The sequence below is a fragment of the Nicotiana attenuata genome, chromosome 10 (genome assembly GCF_001879085.1).
Source record: "Nicotiana attenuata strain UT chromosome 10, NIATTr2, whole genome shotgun sequence".
NCBI lineage: Eukaryota > Viridiplantae > Streptophyta > Magnoliopsida > Solanales > Solanaceae > Nicotiana > Nicotiana attenuata.
Window position 1 is genome coordinate 24223366 of NC_031998.1, and position 13290 is coordinate 24236655.

The following is a 13290-nucleotide window of genomic DNA, read 5'->3' on the forward strand; positions in this document are numbered from 1 at the left end:
AATCTATTCAATTCAATTACACATTGTAAATAACATTGCAAACAACTGGTTTTGCCATTTAATTCAAAGTTGCGGCGTGAAATTAGGTGAAATGACCAAAATGCCCTTCAGGCCAATATCTCAGAATCGAATAATTTTAACATTTTCAGAACCCTCGTACTCTCGCGATTCTAACCATATAAAAATCTCCCAAATCGGAGGTCAAATGCTCACTCAAAACTCAATGGTTTAGCCTATGAAGTTTTTACCCAATTTCTTTCAATTTTGATCCCAAATTCGAATTTTAATGATGGATTTAACTACAAATAATGAAATATAACTAGAAGGGATTAAAGAAACGTTACCCAATAGTCTTCTCCTCAAAACCCTCTGAAAATCGCCCTTACCCGAACTCAATTTGGTTTTTCTAACTTATGAAATCAAATCCTCGAATTTTCTATATCAGAACAGGCATTTCCGCTTCTGCGGACAAGGGACCGCTTCTGCGGTCCCGTTTATGCAGAAACAAGCCGCTTCTACAGTCTTCAATTAAATGGACAAGACTGCATCTGTGATAAATAAGCCGCAGGTGCGGAAGCGCATCCGCGAGGGACAATCCGCTTCTGCGGAAACTAGGGGGCCACTGGGCTTCGCTTATGCGGTGGATAAGCCGCTTCTGCGGCTCCGCCTATGCGGGAGAAGAACCGCTTTTGCTGTTTCTGAGGGAAAGGGCAATAGCCGCTTCTGCGGCCATCTAGCCGCTTCTGCGACGCTGCATCTGCGGTTCCCAAGCCGCAGATGCGGAAATACCAGAAGCAGCAAGAAATCAGCTGCTGCACACTTCAAAATTCTTCCGTTAACCATCCGAAATCATCCCGAGGCCCCCAGGACCTCAACCAAAAGTACCAATAAAACCTAATACCTCATTCAAACTTGTACAAATCCTTAAACCACCCTAAACAACGCCGGAAACTCGAATTAAACAAGGATTTGAGCCTAAGAACTTCAACTTTTATCAAAATACGCTTTCGACCAAAAATCTAACTAAAACACGTCCAAATGACCTGAAATTTTGCACACACGTCCCAAATGACATGACGGAGCTACTACAACTTCCGGAATTCCAATCTGACCCTCAGATCAAAACTCACTATCGGACCGGAAACATCAAAAATTTAAACTTCGGCATTTCAAGCCTAAATGAGCTACGAACTTCCAAAATACATTCCGATCACGCTCCCAACCTCGAAATCACCTAACGGAGCTAACGGAACCATCGGATTTCCATTCCGAGGTCGTCTTCACACTGTTCCGACTACGGACCACTTTTCCACACTTAAGCTCTCATTTAGGGACTAAGTGTCCCAAAATTCTCCGAAACTCAACACCGAACGTCCCGGCAAACCAAAATAGCAGAAATGAACTTAGAGGAAGCAGTTAATGGGGGATCGGGGCATAAATTCTTAAGACGACCGGCCGGGTCGTCACATAGTAACACCTTTTTCACCATTTAAATAAAATTTTGCATTTAGTTTAACATCAATTATTATTTTTCAAAAACTTATTCTTTTGTAAATATTTTTTATTTGACACAATACACACGCGCAACGCACGTATACTAAGACTAGTATATATATATATATATATATATATATATATATATATATATATATATATATATATATATATATATATATATATATATATATATATATATCGTAATGTGTAACTGTATATAGTTAAACAATATATTATAATTAGTTAAATACACTAGCAATATAAATTATTTGCACTATAAGCTACTCATCCTGACCTAAAAGGATCGTACATGGTCAGGGACGAAGCTACATTGCCACCATTCGTCACAAAATTATTGTTGATAATTATTGGTAACGTGTCAAAAGATTTTTTACATGTGGCATTAGTTTGGAAGATTGTGTGACAAATGGCTCTACTAAGCCAAGTGGCTATGAATACCCACCATGTGTCACTTTGCATGAAGATAAGTAGCCAAATGGCTAAGCCATAAACAAGTGGCAATCCTCTTTCATGCAATGAAATATTTGGCAATATAAGAAGCTTTCCTTAGGCCTATAAGTAGCCATGATTAGGCCATTATTCTTCAATCATCAAACACCAAGAAAAGCTAACCATTAGCAAAGAAGAAATTCTTCTATCTTCTTTCTCTCCTATATGTCTCTCTCTTTCTAATTTCTTCTTTTATAATATTTTGATTGGCATAAGATATTAGTTGCTCTTTCTCTTCCAACTTGCTGGATTTATTATTTAATTTTACTGATTCCTGTATCCTCTAAATAAATGAAGATGGGCTTGTTTAACCCTGGGGAAACATTTCACATTGCTGAAATAGTTTCTTAGGACAGTGCCTAGCACGACTCAAGCCAGTTGGTGTATTTCCGCTCACAAATCATTTTATTGCAGTATTATTATTATTGTTGTTATTTTCGGTGTCATTTCCCTACAATCCAAGAAACTATGGCAAGTAATACTACTACGGAAATTTTTGATGGTGCTACCAATTTTAGTGTTGTCTGTACTGCTACTGTTCCAGCTGTCCTGCCAGATATCCATGGTGTTGCAAATACGTTATTGCATCCACAACTTTGGCAGGCACTAATGTCCAAACACAGGTATGTGAACAGACATGATTACATATCCAATACTAATATTAAAACCTTCAAGAAAAATGCACCTCAATGTAATAGTATAGTTGAGATAAATGACAATCTCGCTAAGTCAAAATTAAATTTGACTAAAGCAGATAACATAATTATTGCGGTCATCTCCCAAATAAATAATGTGGCCAGTGTGAGAGATTGGGTGATAGACTCTGGTGCTACTAGGCATATTTGTGCAAATAAAAATGAATTTTTGTCTTACACCCAAGTTGAGGAAGGAGAAGAAACTATTTATCTTGGCGACTCAAGAACAACTCGTGTTCTTGGAAAGGAAAAATTCTTCTCAAACTCACATCTGGTAAAACTCTAGCATTGAGTGATGTATTGCATGTTCCTAATATCCAAACCAATTTGGTTTCTGTGGGGTTATTAGGAAAAGTTGGAGTGAAGGTTTCATTTGAAAATAATGAGGTCGTATTGACCAAAAATGATATTTTTGTGGGCAATGGATATTGTAACTATGGTTTATTTGTGCTTAATATTTCTGATACTAGCAATGAAAATGCATCTTCTTCTGCTTATATGGTTGAGTCAATTTCTTTGTGGCATGCTAGACTAGGACATGTTAATGTCGCGTATATAAAGAAAATGCAGTCGCTAGGATTAATATCTGGTTTAGACTCAAGTAATATTAATAAGTGTGAAATATGTGTTGAAGCTAAAAGTACAAGAAAGGCTTGTTTTTCTGTAAATAGAGAAACTGAATTGTTATCTTTAATTCACACTGATTTAGGCGACTTGAAGCAGACTATGACTAGAGGTGGTAAAAGATATTATGTGACTTTTATTGATGATTTTTCTAGATATACTAAGTTGTATTTGCGTAGAAATAAAGATAATGCATTTAATGCTTTTATTTCTTATAAAACTAAGGTTGAAAATCAACTTAGTAGAAAAATCAAGAGAATTAGATCAGATAGAAGTGGAGAATATTTAACTTTAAATGATTTTTGTGAAAAAAATGGAATAATTCATGAAGTAACTGTCACACCTCCTTTTTCCTACACCTGTAAGGGTGTAAAGGAGTTTTTCCAATTAAAGGACAATCGGAACGGGATTTGATTATTAAGATTTCAGAGTCGCCACTTGGGAGATTGATGGTGTCCCAAGTCACCGGTTGAATCCTGATCCGAGGAAATTATGACTCTGTTACAGTCCACGAACCAGAAATCCGAGTAAGGAATTCTGTTAACCCGGGAGAAGGTGTTAGGCATTCCCGGGTTCCGTGGTTCTAGCACGGTCGCTCAACTGTTATATTTGATTTTATCTGATTTCAAAACATGTTCTAGCTTATGCTTTTAATAGTAAACCGCTTTTATTATTTTTATTTTTTAATAAGAATTGCAACGTCGTGAAAATGCGCCTCGAACCACGTCGCACCAGTGCACCCGTGATTGTTAACACATTTTTGACTTCGTTGAGATTTGGATTTGGGTCACAGAAATGTGCACCCACTTTTAGGAAGGTAAAATTATTTAAATCGCGTGCCTAAAGAGACTATCGCGTTATTATCTTTGGGGAAGGCCGTGAAATTCGCTAAACAGCCCATCCCGAAGTCTAAGTATTTTAGTATAAACATTTGTCGAGTGCCCCGCAATTTATTTGTTTTGTTTAGCGAGGCTCATCTCGTTTTATTATTAAAAGGCAAACCGGGAGCAATTTATAATTTTCTATTTTTATTTGTCCCTAAAACAAAAGGAAAAGTCCTAATTAATCATTGTTTAAAATTATCACGAATTTCGACCCTTAGCCAGATCGGGCCTTGAACATAATCCACATAAGGAAATCATCACTCAGGGGAGCATAAAGAATAAGCCATGTCAAATGTGGCCCAGGTCCAATCGAATAGGCCATTATATCAAGACCTGGGCCGTCTGTTCCAATATCAAGGCCCGATCTATGTGTCCTTTTAACAAAACTCAACTACTCGAATTAACAAGATGTCGATCCTTCGAATTTCAATTTCAAGCTCCAACTATTTTTCTTACTGGCCTACTGTCGAATTCTCAGATGCTAACAAGGTGAAAGAAAACAGGTTTGAAAAGTGATTGTATTAACACTAACTATTTTGAATTAGTTATAGCTAACATTACTAAGTCAGCACTCAAGTGACTTGTGAATTCGAAATTACTTCCTGCTTCAGTTTCTACCGATTTCAATAATCAAACTACACAGGAACAAATTTAAACGAGCTAAAACCAGTGAATAATTCCCAGCTCGAGTTGTTATTCAATTTGATAAAAAAAAGTTTATACGAACACGCAGGCTAGATTAACTACNAATAAATCTTATAATTGTAAAAGTAGACACATGAAATTGAGACATGATGTCAGAAAGCAGCTGCTGAGAGATGGAATAATTTCCATTGATTATGTGAAGTCAGAAGTTAATTTGGCCGATTGTCACGACCCAAACCCCGGTCGTGATGGCGCCCAACACACTGCTAGGCAAGCCCGACCATTATTTGGTTAAAGTTAAATAAATGGTCGGGCTTGCCTAGCAGTGTGTTGGGCGCCATCACGACCGGGGTTTGGGTCGTGACACCGATCCTCTGACTAAACCCGTGGGAAGAAAATTAATCCTTCAAACCTCAAAAGAGATGAGGTTAAGGCCGACATGTTATCAATAGAGATGGTAACCCAACCTATGTGATTGGAGATCCCATTAAGTAGGTTCATATGGGTAATAACAAGTCAATATTGGCACTGATGCACTAAAAGAGAGTGCTTGACTGCTACTAATTGAGAGGCTGAGTTAAAACACTTAATGAAATTCATAGTCATTATGGATGGTGTATTTAAAAGCAGTATACGCTTGATGAATTCACCTATATGAGAGTGGAGTGGGCCGCTCCTATGAGATTTTGGCCTAGCCTCTAGAGCTCGCATGAATAACCAGGCACGCGCATGGCCTATCGGGCGCAAAACCGAGTTGAACAGCAAAATTACCGGGGGTCAAAATGTGATTGATAAAATCTCTGACTTACAATAAGAATTATTGGTTCATAGAAATATTACATTTCACCAGTAATTCTGTGAGTTAAATTTTATTGGTCTAAGTTTGGTTCATAGTCCAGAAGACACCAAACCTATTACATTTGGACCATACAAATCCAGCAAGTCTTACTCTTTCCTACTCTATATTCCTAAACAAAAAAGTCTTTTAATGTGGGGGATTGTTGATAATTATTGGTAATGTGTCAAAAGATTTTTTACATGTGGCATCGGTTTAGAAGATTGTGTGACAAATGGCTCCACTAAGCCAAGTGGCTATGAATTCCCACCATGTGTCACTTTGCATGAAGATATGTAGCCAAATGGCTAAGCCATAAACAAGTGGCAATTCTCTTTCATGCAATGAAACATTTGGCAATATAAGAAGCTTTCCTTAGACCTATAAATAGCCATGATTAGGCCATCATTCTTCAATCATCAAACACCAAGAAAAGCTAACGGCCATTAGCAAAGAAGAAATTCTTAATTCTTCTTTCTCTCCTATACGTCCCTCTCTTTCTAATTTCTTCTTTTATAATATTTTGATTAGCATAAGATATTAGTTGCTCTTTCTCTTCCAACTTGCTGGATTTATTATTTAATTTTGCTGATTCTTGTATCCTCTAAATAAATGGAGATGTGCTTGTTTAATCCTGGAGAAACATTTCACATTGCTGAAATAGTTTCTTAGGACAGTGCCTAGCACGACTCAAGCCAGTTGGTGTATTTCCGCTCACAAATTATTTTACTGCAGTATTATTATTATTGTTGTTATTTTCGGTGTCATTTCCCTACAATTATACTGTGTATATAAATAATATATAAGGTTTTAGAGGTGTATAATCTATACTGAACATTCTTTGTCGGGGGTTTTTTTACTTCTTTTAAATTTGAACACTTTTGTGAAAATTTCTAACTCCGCCACTGTACATAGTATGTAGTTGTTGTGTCGGAATAATTTATAGCAATATTCAAAGACATTATGGCATATCGTAAGATTTAATTAGGGGATCAAATAATTTGTATTTTGAGAAAGGGCAAATCTTGCCAATTAAGTCTTTGATTTAATGCTTCACATGCAGGTTTATCAGAAGTGTGACTATCCGTATTTCAAGTAATTCTTGATGTTCAATGCGCCTGCATTCATGCCTTTTTTAGGTCAATAAATATTGAAGAGAAATAGTTTATTTTTTCAATCGGGTAAAAAAAGAATCATTTACGATTAAAAAAGTACTGTCGATAAACCTGTCCATTGCATAATCTATTTCAACTTAAACTTACAGGAAAATTAGTGTATTAATGAACTTTTTTCTTACTTCAAATAGTATTTAAGTTATTAAGAATAATCGTTTGCAATGAGGACCTGAGGTGATTTTTAAAGCTCTTCTCTTTAATAAAGTAAATCAAAAGGCGATACCTTCTCGTTGAGATACGAAATTTTTGATGTTAAAGAGTTTCAGTAATACTAATACATACATCATATTATATTATTTAAAACTTCTTCATATGATCGTAATTTTTTTAAAATCATTTTAAGTAATAAGATTTAAGTGTAAGAAATAAGTATTTTCGTTGTTCAGTATAAATATAGTACTCCAGTAATAAATTCTTTTGCAAAAGATTATTGTATGGTAATATCGCGGCTTTACGAGGACGAGATTTTCTGAGCACGCGGCAGGGCCATCTAACTTCTTAGTATAAACCGACACGTGTCTGTTTTGTCGGTTACCTTAGCTAACATATGTTTGGTATCATCTTCCAAAGTCCTTGTCTAAACCACGTGGATTATAGGCACTCTCAGAACCTACCACGTGTCACTTCCTCGTTCATTTACGTTTCACCTCTCAGGGGTTTCTCCCACGCAATAAAATTCAACCCCTCCTATTTTTTCGATTTCCCAACCCTTTTAGTCTTCTCTTCTATAAAAAAAAAAAAAAAACCCTCTTATGGCTGACTCCGACCTGCCGGCGACATATTTTTCGGCGAGTTTGAAAACTCCGACGAATTAACTTTACAAGCTTTATTGGAGCTTTTTTATTCCCATTTTATAAAAACAAATCTCGCTTTGTTTAAAATCCTACTCCAATATTCTCATTTGCTGTTTATATTTTTTAATTAATGGAGAAAGCTGAAGAAAACAGAGGAAACGAGTGTTTTTCAAGGGATTTATTGCATAATATCATCAACGGAAAAAGGAATTGTGAATTTGATGAAAATGTGGGGGCTGAAGATGATATAGAGCTAAGTTTGGGACTTTCATTGAACGGTAGATTTGGGATGGAACCAAAAAGAGAAAAGAGGCTCAAACGTTCTTGTTCCTCGATAACAAATTTTGTGTTTTCTTTTGGTGATAATTATAATAATAGTTATGGAAATGAAATTCAATTTGGTGATGCCATTTACGCACCACTTAATAGGACGTGTTCTTTGCCTACGGAAACAGAGGAGGAATGGAGAAAAAGGAAGGAGTTGCAATCCTTAAGGCGTTTGGAAGCTAAGAGGAAAAGATTGGAGAAAATGAAGAATGTTGTTAAAGGTGTTGTAAAGGAAAATGAAGAAAATGGGAATTCTTATAGTAATGGTACTGAAACTTGTGGGAATTTTTTACAGTCTTCAGGTGGGTCGTTGGGATCACAGGGAAGTGGTTCTGGTTCTTCTGGAATTTCTGAATTTGAGAGTCATCAACCTATTCAAGGTATCAGAAAAAAAATTCCTTTTTTATTTTTACCCTTTGTTAGTTTGTTGTTAATTACTGTTCTTGTAATGCCGCGACCTTAGAAAAGGAGTTGCCTAGGTTTGTACACAAGAAGAGAAAAGTGTCGATCTATCCTTGCAATTCTAGTTTCATGCTAAGTTTATTTCCTTGTAGCGGTTGAAATGAAGAATGTTTGCAGTGTATTTCTGGTTGTTTATACTCATTGTAAACCTCCTTTAATTTCTCTTTGTTGCAGGGCGGAGTGATAGTACTGAAGCAAGACCTGCAGCCAGTGGCCAATCTCCAGAGCACGAACAGAAATCGGTCGCCATAGCACCTGAAACTAGTAATGAGAAAGCACCAGTCTCGTCTGGAAAAACTTGCAAGGAAGCTAAAGAAATGTTCAAAAACTTCATGCTGAACATGCCTTGTGTTTCAACAAGAGGCGATGGACCAAATGGGAAGAAAATTGAAGGATTTTTATATGGATATAAGAAGGGAGAAGAAGTGAGGATAGTCTGTGTTTGTCATGGTGACTTTCTATCCCCAGCTGAGTTTGTTAAACATGCTGGTGGAGGTGATGTACAACACCCTTTGAAGCATATTGTTGTTAATCCTTCACCTTTGTTGTAACAATGGCCTTCGCCCAAAATGGGATTAGCTTTAATATCATTGTTTATCTTCCTTTTGTTTTGTGAACTAAGTTCCTGAATCAAGTTAACAAGGTTAAGCCGATATATTTTGTGTATTTAGGCGTATGCTTCTCATTGCAACCCTTTTCGAATCATTCACCTGGTACTGTGTTGGTGGGAGATAACAAAGAGATAATAGGTAAATAGTTGAGGTTGCGTGCAAGTTGGTTGCGCATCGCTATTATAAGAAACTAGTACTTGACAACTCTTGTTAAAAATGCGATTGTCCAGGTGATCATTTCTGAAATCAGGTTGTCTGGTCTGGGCTTAGTTGGAAGCGCTTTGTTTTCCCTTTGTTAACATAAAGAACCTGCGCTAACACAAAGGTTTTCATGATTTTCACTAAGATATTGTAAACCATATATATATATATATATATATATATATATATATATATATATATATATATAGTGAGGGGCACCTCTTCCAGGCTAAGAAACATATTTATCATTATTCTATCTTCTTGACTCTCACCTCATAATCGTGATAACCTATATTTTTAATAATCTCAATAACTCTCTTGCCTTCTATATCCATAACCCCCAAATATTTAATATGTAAATTTATGATAATTTGTATTTATCTTTTGTCCTTTATTTGTTTTAAAAGTTTTATTTTGGTAACTCACTCCTCTTTAACTTCCACTCTTAATAATATCTATAAGCTTTTCATAACTCTAAATATTTAATTTAAAAATTCTGAAAAGGGCCTGAATTGCCCCTCAACTATTAGAATTGGTCTAAAAGTGCCCCCCATCTACCTTTTGAGCTAAAACTAACCTTACCGTTAATGTTTGGGCTCACAACTGCCCTTGTTACTAACATCCCAGATCCGGTTAGTATTTTTAAGTGACGTGGCGTTAAACTATTGGCTAATTTAAAACCCATCCAAATTATGTCCAACCCACCCATTATACCCAAACCATCACCCAAAGTCAGTCACCAAGCCGTATTTTCTAAACCCAAAAGCCCCTACTCATAAAATACGACTGACTCCCTCCTCCTCTCTAAATTAGGGTTCCCCCGCCCAATTCTTGCTGCTCCTCGTAAATCATATGGCTGCTCTCTGCTATATTTCTTCCAAGATTCAAGTTGAAGATCAAACATAAAGTCCTATCTTTGTTCAAGTAAGTTTTTACTGTTTTTGTTGAATAAACATGGTTAGAGTTTTTAGAAATCTTTCATCTAGTGCTACTTTCGAGTTGTGGGGATTGTTTACTGCCTTTTGATGCTTTTGATGTCATTATTTATCAATTTTGAGGTTGCATATAGTCCCCCTTCACCTTTTGTTGTCTGCTTTTAATTTTTTTTTTTTTATGGATGATAGCAATTTAGGGTTCAGATTTTGTTGTCTGCTCAAATAGTTTTTTATTCTAAGTTTTTGTATTTATTTTTTCATTTATAGTTGGTTGTGGTCCATTAAACTTTATTCTTGTTTGTACTATAGTGTATTAAATATTGATAGATTCCTTCTAACTTTTTCTGTTTATATATCTGATGGGTCACTTTCTACTTTCTTATATGGATTGCATGTGACTTCAACGAAGAATGGTTGAAAAGGTGGACTTGGTCTTTAATTATGAGGGCGGGTGGGTCTTTAACCCTCAAATAGTGTATATTAAAAAACTAAATCACTTGTTGCAAGCCTATGATGTGGATTTGCTGTCTTATATAGACATTTGTTTAGAATACGTTGAAAATGGTGGGTTTAAGAAGGTGGAACAACTTCTGATAACAGGGCCTTCGGGTAGATACTTTCTGGTTGAAGGTGATTCAAAGAATCAGAACACTACAGCAACTCTTATCTAACAAGTTTAGTGTGCTTCAATTCTTTGCTATTGATGAGGGTGAATAACATGTGCCAGCTCCTAGCATAAGTCACCATAATGATCCTTATAGTGTCACAGTAGATGTTGGCACCGATTGTGAGTCAAGTGAGGAAGAGGAGGCATATGAACTTGGCTCTAGTGATTATGATAGTGATCAATTGGATCTCTTTAGTAAGGAAAGGACTAAAGAAGTTAATGTCAAACTAGACAACTATAAAGAGTTGAAACAGGGTATGAGTTTTAAAGATTTGGATGAAGCTAAAAGAATTATGGGGTTTATGCAATTGCTAATAAAAAGGGCCTTAAAGTTTTAAAGAGTGACACTGGTAGAGTTAGTTATAATGTGATGTTGGTTGTCCTTTTAGGTGCTTGATATCTAAGGATAATAAAGATCAAGGATTTAAAATTAAGACTTTGAAAACAAGACATAATTGTCAGCCAGCATACAAGAGTAGAAGATCTACTCCCCAAGCTTTAGCGCACTATTTCAAGAATAAAGTCCAAAATAATCCTAAATATAAAGTGAAAGACATGAGGGTGGACCTAGAGGATTAATTCAAACTCAATGTTAGCTATTCAAAGATGAAGAGGGTAAAGAGGCTTGTGCTAGAGAAATTGGAGGGTAGCTTCATTGATGATTACAATAGGTTAGAGGCATATGCTCAAGAGTTGAGGGATAGTAACCCTGGTTCTGATGTGGTGATAAACATATCTAAAGATGCTTTGGCAGAAGGAAAAAGAAGGTTCCTTAGAATGTATATTTGCTTCCAAGCTTTGAAAACAGGCTGGAAAGCAGGTTTGAGACCTCTTATAGGCCTAGATGGAACATTTCTAAAAGGAAAGTGTAAGGGAATTCTACTAGTGGCCATGACACAAGATTTAGTGAAACATTTTTATCCTCTTGCATGGGCAGTAGTTGATAAAGAAACTGGTAGAACCTGGAAGAGGTTTATGGAGTTACTAAGAAATTCTTTGGAGCTTGAAGATGGTGAAGGAGTGACATTTATGTCAGATATGCAAAAGGTAATTGTTTGTCAATTTTTTAATCTGTATGTTTAATTTACATTTTATTTGTAACTGATGTTCTAAACGTCAATACCACACAAGAGGGGGGTGATTTGTGTGGTACCTAATTTTTGCTCTAGAAGAACCTGGTTCTTCTAGGTGTTCTACTATTGCAGTTTGTAGAATAATAAATGCATAAACTAAAGAACACAGAGATTTTTACGTGGAAAACACCTGGCTCAAAAGGTGAAAAAACCACGACCTACTACTCAGTAGGATTTTCCCAAACTTCCACTAAAATCACTGAGCCAAAACAGCATTTACAAAAACTCTTTGTAAACCTAAGGATTAACTCTAATCCCAGTGTGGCACACAGCCTCAACTGTTGCGACACTTTCAAGTTAACTCTAACTTGAATACTCAAAGTACCTAATACAATTGCTTCTAAATAAGCTGAAAGGTACAAACAGAAATTCCTACTACAATTGAACTAGAATAAGAATAAACACAATGGAACTGGTTCTTCTCTCTCGTTCAAGTAGCTTCAGGAGTGCACACTTATATCTCACATATATTGCTTTCAAAACAGACTTGCTCTTTTGCTCTCAATTATGTTGTACTTCTGCGTATTTTGCAATCCCTGTAAAAGAGAACAAACTCAGTTATTTATTGAGTTAGTAATTAGAGTTTGATTGAGACTCTATTGCTTATCCTTAGACGATTTTGAGTCCTTGGCCAATACGAACTCCAACCCTTATCCAAGATTAGGATTGTGTTCTCTCCTCATAAGGAGACTGTTCTCCTTATCCCAACTGCAATCTTTTCGATTTAGTTCAGAAGATATTGTTGCTTGATCTCTACGGTATATCTTCCTCACATGCATCTCATATGCAATGGTTGATAAACACTGTGTTTCACCAGATGGACCAGGTCCATTACTGAGTTCATTTGTCAATCTTCAAAACTTCAACTGATTTTGGGCCAACAAATTCCCCCTTTTTGATGATGACAAACTCTGTGCTTTTACTGATCAGAGAACCTACGGAACTCAGCTGAAATATCAACACTTAAAATTTTAACTTATCATTAAGGGCCAGATTTAATTAGGTCATAAACATCACTGTTCAGAGTTTAAGCACAATATCTTCCCCCTTTTGGCATCATCGAAAAATTGCATAAATAATGTGAATCCCAGAATATTAATTAGTACTCATGGCCACTGGGGCAACTGCAAGTGAAAGCATGCTTTAGTTAATCAAAAATCATCTTGACAAAAAATAACTATAAAGATCAGAATTAACATAAAGCAAGAGAAATGCACATTATCATTGATAAGCAGTGCTTCTACATAACAGTCCACAAAAAGAAAGAACAAAAACTACCAACCATGAGCAAAAAC

At 36.0% G+C, this 13290-nt stretch overlaps 1 protein-coding gene across 1 annotated transcript; it reads left to right on the forward strand.

Moving 5' to 3' along the window:
* Positions 7611-9101, forward strand: LOC109233878 (ninja-family protein AFP3-like). Its single transcript, XM_019399730.1, has 2 exons — positions 7611-8366; positions 8623-9101. The coding sequence occupies exons 1-2, from the start codon at positions 7790-7792 to the stop codon at positions 8997-8999; spliced, it is 954 nt and encodes a 317-aa protein (XP_019255275.1). The 5' UTR covers positions 7611-7789; the 3' UTR covers positions 9000-9101.